We start from the raw sequence: 12,938 nt of genomic DNA, 5'->3' as shown, positions 1-12,938 counted from the left end.
CATTAATAAAGCCTGTATGCTTTATTAACTTGAACAAAAGGCAGCCGACACGTAACACTGGGAAACAACATGAAGCATGTGGCACCATGGAACGTGGGATTCACCTGAAACTGTAGAAGGTGCCACTAGACTCTCTTCCTTAGAGTGAGCAGCACTGGTCTAAGAGCGATAGAAAATAAAGGTGGATAAGTAGGGATCACAGCACCTCGTATCGAGAAACAGCACAGTATTTATTCCAGGTACTGAGATTACAGATAGATAATTTCTCTGCATTGCAGACTGATCTGAATGTTTATACACCTGTATTTACACATTTAAAATCTTTAATCTGTGACAGGTATTTACAGGATAGAGATCACATTCACATCTCTTACATTAACAGTATAGTTCATTTTTAATTAAAAAAAAAAAGCTTTTTGTTCAAAGAATGACGGATTTACATGCATCAATCAGACCATCAACACCTGAATTCCTGCTGGACAGCACTTCCACACTCCTCCACCTCTACCCCTGCCCCACGCCCCACAGTGCAGCACCCAGTCTTTGAGCATCTGTCAGGAACACAGGAAGTATTCAGGTCTGGACATAATCTATAGGCCTTTAGGAGAGTGAGGAGTCTAGGTGTGGGTCTGCTGCTCATCACTTCAGCTAAGATTGGCGCGGGGTTAAGGGAGGTGGGTAACTGGCCTCCCACCAGTGAAGTCAAACAGACACACACTCCAGTCACATCCACCTCTCTAATCTCTCTGGACTTATTTTTGCTTCAGCTGAACATTCTTTGGGCAAAACGGGGTTGATTTATTGTTCACAAGCACCAAGACTGAGGACCAAACACACACGGGCACACACGCAGAGCAGTTTCTAAATTTCCACACACAATGATGAACCACAGCTCTCCCCGCTTTTGCGGCATTAGAGGTGGGGATGGAGGGGGGGGAGATAGCTGGGCACACTGTTAAAAGGGAAAAGTGGTCCAAGTTAGCCCAAAATTCAGCCTGCTCCGTGTTGCTGGATCGGAGAGGAGCAGGAGGCTTCAGAATCCCCTGCAACTTCACTTAGGGCAACCAGGTCACGCTGTGGTCACTGGTGAAATATGATGACAGTGGAAGAGGACAGTTGGGAGCATGCAGCCAGCCCATGATGGAATGTAAAATCAAAATGTGCAACAAAAAAAAAAATCACTTGAATTTATACCTCAATATCAGCTAAACTACATTCATCAAGAAAATGATCCCAGTGCCTTTGACGGTGAGACTGCAGCCTAATCTAACCCAACCCAAGTTTAAAGATCAGCAGAGCCGACAAGTGCCACCCACTGCCTGGCAAGTTGTTTGTGTTTCCCTCACTGTCGGTCTCCAAAGACAAAGCCGTTCCCCCAGCTGGTCCGGGGAAGCTTTCCTCGCCTGTCAGTGTTCTCCGTGCGAGAGGCAGTGAAGTCCCAAGGATCCCAAACATTCCCTTATGGGGAAGGCAGAGCACAGGTCCTGAGACGAGAGAGAGACCCCCAGGAGGGAATGCCGTTCCCTGACTAACCGGTGCCTGAGTCAAATTGCTGCTGAGGCTGGAAGCTGGTGCAGTTTGCGTGCCCGATCTGAATTTACGAGAGATATTTTGGGGGCGGTGGGAGACAGAAACCAATGAACTCTCTGCCAGCACTGGAATCTTGGACACCGGTAGCCCTCAGTGATTGGTCAGACTGAACATAGCAACGTGAGCCAGGCCCATGTTTCTGGCCCCCAGGGTTTTATACAAGAATCAGATCCTTATAGTGGCCCATTATCGATTGACTGGGCCCTTGATGCTGGTGTGAGAAAGTTGCCTTTTCAGCTTTGAAATGTTCTCTGCCATGTTATGGACCCATGCCCAGCTTCACATCCACAGGAAATGCAAATCGGACAGAACGTGGACCCTAGGAACGTTCCAATCCAAACTAGCCCCACTCCAGGGGTACTGCTGGGTTAGATTCAAGGGAAAGCTCCTCAATGGGACGAGGCTGGCACCATAGGTTTTTTTTATAATGAAACAGGTACAAGGTAGTGGAATGGTTTATACACAATACTGAGCACTGCCTAGACAGCCAGAAAGACTAAAGACCCTGGCACAGTAAGACCACCATCAGAATCTCTGTAATAATCAGCTCCAAACCTATAGTGAGGGGCCCAAGTTAATTCAGCATTGACTGACCTGTGCTGAACACAGACAAGAGTTTTCAGCCAGCTCCCTCATCACCACGCAGACACCCTGGGGAAAGAGAGTGTGTGTGTATATATACTTGTGTGTGTACGTGTGTGCGAGAGAGAAAACTGTGTGTCAGCAACTGTCCACCAGCAAGTGACCTATATGTACAGACACAAAATCAGGTAGATATAGACAGAGACACCTGCACATACAAACTTACATATGTGTGCACTCAGACAAAAACAGGCAGAGACACGTCTACACAGACAGACACATCCTGGGTCAGGTTAGGAACAAGACCAGTAACCAGTGCTGGAAGAGAATGTAAATGCTGGGCCCTGATGGCTTCCATAGTCACACAGCCCCATCAATTCAGTGTCCAGGTCCACAGGCAACAAGAGGCTACTAGAGAATGCCCACGGCCATGGTTCCTGAGCTGCTAAGACGCCCGAGCCCCAGGATGCCTGAGGCCACAGTACAACTCTCTGTATTGTGGGAGAAATCAGAACAAAAAGAGAGGCAGAATAAAAGCAAATGGAAGTTTTTGTTGCTGTTTTGAGTGCTGAATGTGTGTCCCCAACCCCAGATCATCACGGAAAATCCCCACTCAACAATTCCCAGCTCTAATGCACAGATGATCTTTTATGACTATGTCATTTCACAGGGTGTTTGAGGGTGGAGAATGAGCCATTCTCAGCCAATAGGAACATTATCCCAATCCATCACGTGGCACAGAGGAACCTGAACCATTGGCCACACTGAACAGCTACCTGGGAGGGTGAAGCCTCTTCGACACTGCCACCATTTGTAGGGTTTAAGTTAGTCTTATCTCTGAGCTGCAGGTAGATAACTACTCCAATGCAATACCCACCATTCACATCACAAGGAGAAAGCTTAGCAAACACAAAGAAGAGCTTTTCTCAAAGGATAAGGAGATGAGTGTAGAGGGGGTCTGAAATCGCTGCAGTATACACACTGAGCACTGACAGTGCTTTATAGACACTCCATGCTCATTGAATAGTTCTAACAGCTTTATAAACACGGTTTCTTAGTGCTCCTTCAGAGAGGCTCGCTGAGTTTCAGTGCTCCTTTAGAGACATTCCCTATGTTTCCAGTGCTTCTTTAGAAACGTTCCCTGCTCCGTTTATCAGCGGCTCCCCCCCGTTGAGGGACACTCCCTGCTGTGTTGTGCGGCACTCTTTTAGAGATGCTCCCTGCTCCGTTTTGTCAGCGTCACTTTCGAGACGCTCCCTGCTCGTGGAAAAATAATCTCTCTTTGGTGAGGGGCACTTCCCCCTCTTTTCTTCCTCTTAATAAACATATTCCAACAACCGTGAGCGTAAGAAGGTTTGGACCTTTCTGAAGGCAGCGGAATAGGTTCTGAAGAGATGGGCGGGGAGGGGGCAGGGGTGGGTAGGAGGTAGTCAGGGCCAGACTGGTGGTGGTGGTGGGGGTAGGAACAGTGTTAGGCGAGTGGGAAGGGGAGGGGTGGTCGAGGGTCGGCTAGGAATGTTGGAGGATCTCCTGAGACAGAAGGTCTGATTGAACCAGGTCTCCTCAAGTCAGGACATACGTCAAAATGGATTGCACTTCACCCAAGTATGAGGGAGGGAACGGACTGTGTGGGGGGGGTGGACAGGTGGACCCGCGTGGCAAGATGCGAGTCTGCGCAGCCTGTCGCCGCCTACAGCCTCCCTTTATTGCTCTCCCAGTACAAAATAATTCCTTTTACCTCACCGTAATTATCAGTTGGAATTAAAGAGGGCTGAGATTGGAGAGGTTGTTGGCTTGGGGGGGGTGGAGGGGAGATAAAGGAGGAAGTCCTCCCAGGAGAGAATGGAGTTTAAAAAAAGGGGGTGAGGGGGGTGGGGAAGGGGAGGTGTACCCAAACGGCAGCCAACAGCAAAGGAGAGGCAGTGGCTGCCTACACCTGTGAAATGAGCTGCATGTTAAAGCTGGGCGACCGAGACTGCTTGGTCAGAGGAGCCCCCGGGGAGAGCAGGTCCACGGCTTCCCCGTCCCGGCCCAGCCGCTCCTCCTGGAGGCTGATGGTGGAGAAGCGGTTGGCGTTACCCTGCACCAGGTTGGAGCACCCGTCCGAGGCCTGGCTCCCGTTGATCCGATCAAAGGACCTGGCGGAGGAAGTGCTGGCCGTCCGCACGAGGCTGACCGCCGCTGCAGCGGGCACAGGCTGGCCGCCGGCAATCAGTAGGTGTTTCTTCACCGGAGTCAGCTCCGGGGCGTCGGCGGCAGAGCGGGTGGGTGCCAGCTTGCGACCGCCCGTGTCCCGGCTGCACTCGGCCGCCCCGTCGGCCTTGGGCAGCGCTGCCTGGTCCTTATCTCTGCCCGTCAGGCTGCTGGGGCCCTTTTTCAGGCTGCTGCTCTTTGACCCGCTAGGCTGGCTGATGCTGGAGGCCCCCGAGGAGAATCCCTCATCGGCATCAGTCAACTGGACGGCCTCCTCTCCCCCAGCAGCAGCGTGTCGATCTGTGAAGCAACAAAACACAGCAGCTTCAGGGATTTAGTCACGTTCAAGAAGCGACACAGGCCGAGCAGCTTCCCAGACAGAGCTATGGTATCGAGGGGCAAACAGTCCACAAACCCCAGGGTTCAAACACACACACACACACACCACAAACCCCAGGGTTCAAACACACACACACCACAAACCCAGTATTCAAATACATACACACACGCCACAAACCCCAGTATTCAGACACACACACACACACCACAAACCCAGTATTCAAATACACACACACACGCCACAAACCCCGTATTCAAATACACACACACACGCCACAAACCCCAGTATTCAGACACACACACACACACCACAAACCCAGTATTCAGACACACACACACCACAAACCCCAGTATTCAGACACACACACACCACAAACCCCAGTATTCAGACACACACACACCACAAACCCCAGTATTCAGACACACACACACCACAAACCCCAGTATTCAGACACACACACACCACAAACCCCAGTATTCAGACACACACATACCACAAACCCAGTATTCAGACACACACACATCACAAACCCCAGTATTCAAACACACACACACCACAAACCCAGTATTCAGACACACACACACACAGTCCTCACAAACCCCAGTATTCAGACACACACACACCACAAACCCAGTATTCAGACACATACACACCACATACCCAGTATTCAGACACACACACACCACAAACCCAGTATTCAGACACACACACACACCACAAACTCCAGTATTCAGACACACACACACACCACAAACCCAGTATTCAGACACACACACACCACATACCCAGTATTCAGACACACACACACCACAAACCCAGTATTCAGACACACACACACACCACAAACCCCGGTATTCAGACACACACACACACCACAAACCCCGGTATTCAGACACACACACACACCACAAACCCCAGTATTCAGACACACACACACCACAAACCCCAGTATTCAGACACACACACACCACAAACCCCAGTATTCAGACACACACACACCACAAACCCCAGTATTCAGACACACACACATCACAAACCCCAGTATTCAAACACACACACACCACAAACCCAGTATTCAGACACACACACACACAGTCCTCACAAACCCCAGTATTCAGACACACACACACCACAAACCCAGTATTCAGACACATACACACCACAAACCCAGTATTCAGACACATACACACCACATACCCAGTATTCAGACACACACACACCACAAACTCCAGTATTCAGACACACACACACACCACAAACTCCAGTATTCAGACACACACACACACCACAAACTCCAGTATTCAGACACACACACACACCACAAACCCAGTATTCAGACACACACACACCACATACCCAGTATTCAGACACACACACACCACAAACCCAGTATTCAGACACACACACACACCACAAACCCCGGTATTCAGACACACACACACACCACAAACCCCAGTATTCAGACACACACACACACCACAAACCCCAGTATTCAGACACACACACACACACACACACACACACACACACACACACACACACACAGTCCTCACAAACCCCAGTATTCAGACACACACACACCACAAACTCAGTATTCAGACACACACACACCACAAACCCCAGTATTCAGACACACACACATCACAAACCCCAGTATTCAGACACACACACACACACCACAAACCCAGTATTCAGACACCTTTGTTTCTGAAAGGTTTTACTTGCATTAAACGTCTAGCCCTTGCCATAGCACCCAGATACAAAAGCAGAACATTCCCTCTCAAACTCAGGGCAGGACTGCGGTACAGATAGTCCCAGCATGACGCAAGTACTTGGCTCAGTTTCGTTTTAAGGCTGTCTCTGGGACGTCCACAAGACGATGAATATTCAAAACCATATTGACAGCTGATTAAACACGCTCATTTCAACACTGACAGTTGTGGCAAAACACAGAGTTAGGATAAAGCAATCCAACATTCCTCCCCTCACCGAGCAGTTACATATGCAGTTTATGCATTCCAACAGTCGCAAGGCTGCACACAGCACAGTGAAGAGGAGCACATACTTTGGCATGCAGCAAAAGCATTCAGCGTCACAGCGTGGAAGCTGCAACCCTGACATCCGGCAACAGCAGTAATCTGATTAAAAACGGAACAGGCTGGACATTTTATAAACTCTCCTGCTCCAACATCCAAGTATAGAACTGCAATGTAACGTGTACTTTTAAATTGCCATCTATCACCCAGTTAACATGAGGAGGAGAAAAATCAGAATTTCTCAGGAATATATTTAAACTGAGGCTAAATTAATCCCACGTCACAGAAAGACCCAACCCGACCTCATAAATCAGTTCAACCCTGTCACTTTGAGAGCAGCAGGGGGTGTAAGGCCAACACCAAAGTGTCTGTTCCATCGCTGACCCTCTCTCCCCGCACTGTCCCATCACTGACCCTCTCTCCCCGCACTGTCCCATCACTGACCCTCTCTCCCCGCACTGTCCCATCACTGACCCTCTCTCCCCGCACTGTCCCATCACTGACCCTCTCTCCCCGCACTGTCCCATCACTGACCCTCTCTCCCCGCACTGTCCCATCACTGACCCTCTCTCCCCGCACTGTCCCATCACTGACCCTCTCTCCCCGCACTGTCCCATCACTGACCCTCTCTCCCCGCACTGTCCCATCACTGACCCTCTCTCCCCACATTGTCCCATCACTGACCCTCTCTCCCCACATTGTCCCATCACTGACCCTCTCTCCCCGCACTGTCCCATCACTGACCCTCTCTCCCCGCACTGTCCCATCACTGACCCTCTCTCTCTGCACTGTCCCATCACTGACCCTCGCTCCCCGCACTGTCCCATCACTGACCCTCTCTCTCTGCACTGTCCCATCACTGACCCTCTCTCCCCGCACTGTCCCATCACTGACCCTCTCTCCCCGCACTGTCCCATCACTGACCCTCTCTCCCCGCACTGTCCCATCACTGACCCTCTCTCTCTGCACTGTCCCATCACTGACCCTCGCTCCCCGCACTGTCCCATCACTGACCCTCTCTCTCTGCACTGTCCCATCACTGACCCTCTCTCCCCGCACTGTCCCATCACTGACCCTCTCTCCCCGCACTGTCCCATCACTGACCCTCTCTCCCCGCACTGTCCCATCACTGACCCTCGCTCCCCACATTGTCCCATCGTTGACCCTCTCTCCCCACACTGTCCCATCACTGACCCATCACTGACCCTCTCTCTGCACTGTCCCATCACTGACCCTCTTTCTCTCTCTGCACTGTCCCATCACTGACCCTCTCTCTGCACTGTCCCATCACTGACCCTCTTTCTCTCTCTGCACTGTCCCATCACTGACCCTCTTTCTCTCTCTGCACTGTCCCATCACTGACCCATCACTGACCCTCTCTCTGCACTGTCCCATCACTGACCCTCTTTCTCTCTCTGCACTGTCCCATCACTGACCCATCACTGACCCTCTCTCTGCACTGTCCCATCGTTGACCCTCTTTCTCTCTCTGCACTGTCCCATCACTGACCCTCTCTCCCCGCACTGTCCCATCACTGACCCTCTCTCCCCGCACTGTCCCATCACTGACCCTCTCTCCCCGCACTGTCCCATCACTGACCCTCTCTCCCCGCACTGTCCCATCACTGACCCTCTCTCCCCGCACTGTCCCATCACTGACCCTCTCTCCCCGCACTGTCCCATCACTGACCCTCTTTCTCTCTCTGCACTGTCCCATCACTGACCCTCTTTCTCTCTCTGCACTGTCCCATCACTGACCCTCGCTCCCCACACTGTCCCATCACTGACCCTCTATCTCCACATTGTCCCATCACTGACCCTCTCTCCCCACACTGTCCCATCACTGACCCTCTTTCTCTCTCTGCACTGTCCCATCACTGACCCTCTTTCTCTCTCTGCACTGTTTCATCACTGCTCCCCTCTCCCTGCACAGTCCCTGCACTGACCCACTTCTCAAACTTTTCCATCATGCACCCCCCTCATCCCAGAACCTTTCCCCATCTCTCCTGGTTCCAACACCTTTTGTGTCCATGAGCTTTAACAAACACATATTAAGCAGTTGAACCACACACAGAACTTCAATATTGCTGAAAAAAAAATCTTAAAACCAAGTTAAGGTGGTCAGTTGGGCTTACAGTGCGACACATTTACATGTACTGGAAGCTGCATATACTAATACACAGGGCCCTGTTCTTTACAGACAGAGAGAACATGTACATACATTGCGCCTATTTCAGCTAAACAAAATAAGTGACAGCCATTTGCTGGATCATTCCCCAGGTCAATGTCTTGACCAATCAGAGTCAAGCTGCCTGGTTTAAATTTCAAACAATGCTGGGCAGTTAACTGTCAGTCACTGTCAACTGGTGCACTCTCCATGGCAAAGCCTCTACAAATCAGGGTCCACTTGCCATCCAATCAGCACTCTCTTCTTATACAGTATAAATATGTTGTTTCCCCTGACCTTGGCATTTTCTTACAAATTGTCCTGATGAGTGCAAGACGAAAAGCTTCAACAAAAAAACTCTCTCTTTTTTCAGCAATGCTCAAGTTCTGCACTACTAAACGAATATTTCATAGGCAGAACAGTAAAGGCCCGAGTTCCACCTCCTGCATTTTTCAGGAGCACAATCTTTGCTCTCAATGTGTTTGAGGGTTAGGGAATCCGCCAGGGCTGCTGCTCTTGATCACTTCCTGCTGACTCCTGTGAGATAGAGGGGAGGGCAGCTGCTGGATGAGGACTGAAATGCCCAATTTAAATTTCACGACAATACCAACTGGGTGGGTTCACACCAGTCTGGCTGAGGATTTGGAGTGTTTCCAATGTCTCTGGAAACGTACCCGACATGAAGAGGGGTGGCGGGGGGGGGGGGGGGGGGGGGGTGGTGGCGAAAGAGAGCACGAGGGAGGGGGTACTGGCCGGGTGTGGAATTAACAGGAAGGCAGAGGGTGAGAGGGTAGGTACAGTCATACACGGAGGGTTGTCAGAGCAGAGGGGAAGTGGGGGATGATCTCACTGGCTCCACTCAGCACTTCCTGCAATTCTATCTCATCCAAACAAAATGTTCTTGGTAACCTTGCTTCTCATTTATCCTTGTGGATGACCAAGAGATAGCAGCGACACTGGGGTGCGAGGAATTACAATCGAAAGCTGGGGGCGGGGGGGGGAGGGAGCTGACTCAGTGATCCAAGGCCTCTACAGTGGAACAGGCAGGGTTTAGGAAGGGGTGGGGATGGGGATACGAGATGCATGCAGTCAGTCAACGAGCGCAACCTCATCAGAGAGCCTTCAAACCAGATCGCCCCTTTGCCATGCTTGTTCCATCACAGCAGCAGGGTACACGAGTAAACAGGGGATCTGGGCCAGCACATCACATTACGAGAATGATACCACCTGACCTGCCGCTAGCAATGGGATGGGGTGGAGGGAAATGCATCATCATACCCTGTGGTAGCAGGTGCAGCCACTGGGGTGGGTAGCAGCCGTGCTTGGGGAACACACAGCCATGGCTGCCTTCCAGCATTCTCACTGATCGCCGCCTCCTCGTCTCAGGCCTACCCGATGTTGCTAATGATGCCACCTCCTGCTGACTGAGCCAGGGAGGTACTCGTGTGCCCGACCCATTCCACTCACGCTCCCTGGCCAATCCAGACGAGTCACGGATTAGGGAGGTGAGATCGCTTGACTCCACGTCAACCGTGAGGTCTATACAATCTGGGATTCAACACAAAACATTTAGTGTTTTCCCCCATCTAGCAGGGACCTTTCGCAAGGCAGGATGGGGGAAAAAGATGGCACAAAGGTTACATAAGCACTGGAAAGAACAGAACAGACAACAACGGGGAAAGACAACACAGCTCAGAACAATGGTAATACTGGCAGTGGAGCCCGGACAGAGCCACAGATCCAGAGAGCAGCTTTGCCCAGACAGTGGACAGAGCCACAGATCCAGAGAGCAGCTTTGCCCAGACAGTGGAGCCCGGACAGAGCCACGGATCCAGAGAGCAGCTTTGCCCAGACAGTGGACAGAGCCACAGATCCAGAGAGCAGCTTTGCCCAGACAGTGGACAGAGCCACAGATCCAGAGAGCAGCTTTGCCCGGACAGTGGAGCCCGGACAGAGCCACAGATCCAGAGAGCAGCTTTGCCCAGACAGCAGACAGAGCCACAGATCCAGAGAGCAGCTTTGCTCAGGCAGTGGACAGAGCCACAGATCCAGAGAGCAGCTTTGCCCGGACAGTGGACAGAGGCACAGATCCAGAGAGCAGCTTTGCCCAGTGGACAGAGGCACAGATCCAGAGAGCAGCTTTGCCCAGACAGTGGACAGAGCCACAGATCCAGAGAGCAGCTTTGCCCAGACAGTGGACAGAGGCACAGATCCAGAGAGCAGCTTTGCCCGGATAGTGGAGCCCAGACAGAGCCACGGATCCAGAGAGCAGCTTTGCCCAGACCGTGGACAGAGCCACAGATCCAGAGAGCAGCTTTGCCCAGACAGCAGACAGAGCCACAGATCCAGAGAGCAACTTTGCCCAGACAGTGGACAGAGCCACAGAACCAGAGAGCAGCTTTGCCCGGACAGTGGACAGAGCCACAGATCCAGAGAGCAGCTTTGCCCGGGCAGTGGACAGAGGCACAGATCCAGGGAGCAGCTTTGCCTGGGCAGTGGACAGAGCCACAGATCCAGAGAGCAGCTTTGCCCGGGCAGTGGACAGAGCCACAGATCCAGACAGCAGCTTTGCCCGGACTGTGGACAGCGGCACAGATCCAGAGAACAGCTTTGCCCGGACAGTGGAGCCCGGACAGAGGCACAGATCCAGACAGCAGCTTTGCCCAGACAGTGGACAGAGGCACAGATCCAGAGAGCAGCTTTGCCCAGACAGTGGAGCCCGGACAGAGGCACAGATCCAGAGAGCAGCTTTGCCCGGACAGTGGAGCCCGGACAGAGGCACAGATCCAGAGAGCAGCTTTGCCCAGACAGTGGACAGAGCCACAGATCCAGAGAGCAGCTTTGCCCGGACAGTGGAGCTGCCTTGTCACTGAGTAGACTTCGCTTTCCAATTGAATTTGGAGTTTTAAAGGGCAGCGGCACAGTGTAACCATTTCTGATACGCAGAAGACAGACTGCAGGAAACGTGGGGAAATTTAATGTTCTGTATCCAACGTAACACTACGATCAAAGTCAAGGATTTCCCCAGTTGCTTTACCTTCTCTCTTCCAGCGGTGCCTTCGTATAGAGGCAGTGGTGATGGCGGTTCGGGATATCCTGGGTATAGTTGGCGTCACCTCCACCTGTAGACACGTCCGACCCATCTTCGAAACATCGGGAGCGTCAAAGGGCAGTGAGCCCTTCATCGCATTAGCAATCTGTAAAAAAAAACAAACCCAAAGTCAAGAAGGGAGCAGAGAGGATAGATTAACAGGGGAGCTGCAGCTTCATTCACATTGCACCTCGCTGAGCACCAGATTAGTGCTGCATGTTTATTAATGCAATAGACAGTACTGCGCCAGGAAGGAAATACTTGCATTTATAGAGCGCCTTTAGGACCTCAGTTCCAGAAGTTCTGCTCTCTCTGCCAGTGCTCTCGCCATTAACACAATGTTGGATAATGAGATTGCCCATTGCCTGGCAAAAGCAAGCTCAGTGTTCGGCAGGCTCAGCCACAGGAGTTTGTCACAAAACAAAGTGCAAAGTCTACCAGGCAGTGGCTCTCACCCCACTTCCCCGTGGCTGAGAGGTTAGGACAACCTACAGGCTTCACATAAAGCGACTGAATGCACTCCAACTTCGCTGTCCGAGATCTATCTGCAACTTCTGGTGGTAGACCAAAACCCCCAGTACCGAGGCTCTTGCGAGGTGCTGCATCCCTGGCATCGAGAGCACGCTCCTCAGGGCTCAGCTTTGCTCGGACGGTTAAGCGGGTCGCATGCAGGATTCCCGCTGACCAAAGGCGGTACCCTGCAGTCAACTGAGCGCGGGAACCCGCACCACAGGACGTCCCAAACTCAGACGCAAAGACAGTCTGAAAGCCAATCTCGCAGCCTGTAATTTGGATCCCACGACAGGGGTAGAACACAGCCCTGCACAAATCCAAATGGAGGAGTCTCTGTCATCGAGCAGCATTTAGAGAACGAGTCAGGTCCCTGCAGGACAAGTGAGCATGCTGAAAAGTCTGTGCTTTCACTCACCGCTCCAACAGT

At 51.8% G+C, this 12,938-nt stretch overlaps 1 protein-coding gene across 4 annotated transcripts in view; it reads right to left on the bottom strand.

Moving 5' to 3' along the window:
- Positions 1-209: 209 nt before the first annotated feature.
- LOC121284919 (protein FAM126B-like) overlaps positions 210-12,938 on the bottom strand; it is a 187,125-nt gene continuing 174,396 nt past the window's right edge. For 2 of the 4 annotated variants that reach the window (XM_041200826.1, XM_041200824.1), the window contains 3 exons: positions 11,945-12,104; positions 10,186-10,455; positions 210-4,665 (listed from right to left, as the gene is read on the bottom strand). In XM_041200826.1, coding sequence (XP_041056760.1) covers positions 4,103-4,665; positions 10,186-10,455; positions 11,945-12,104 — 993 coding nt within the window. In that variant the 3' untranslated portion in view covers positions 210-4,102. The remainder of the gene's footprint in view (positions 4,666-10,185; positions 10,456-11,944; positions 12,105-12,938) is intronic. The other 2 variants (XM_041200827.1, XM_041200828.1) reach the window with 2 other exon arrangements.

The sequence above is a fragment of the Carcharodon carcharias genome, chromosome 12, assembly GCF_017639515.1.
Source record: "Carcharodon carcharias isolate sCarCar2 chromosome 12, sCarCar2.pri, whole genome shotgun sequence".
NCBI classification, from domain to species: Eukaryota; Metazoa; Chordata; class Chondrichthyes; order Lamniformes; family Lamnidae; genus Carcharodon; species Carcharodon carcharias.
The sequence above is the reverse complement of the archived record's forward strand: the minus strand, read 5'-3'. Positions and strand labels throughout refer to the sequence as shown.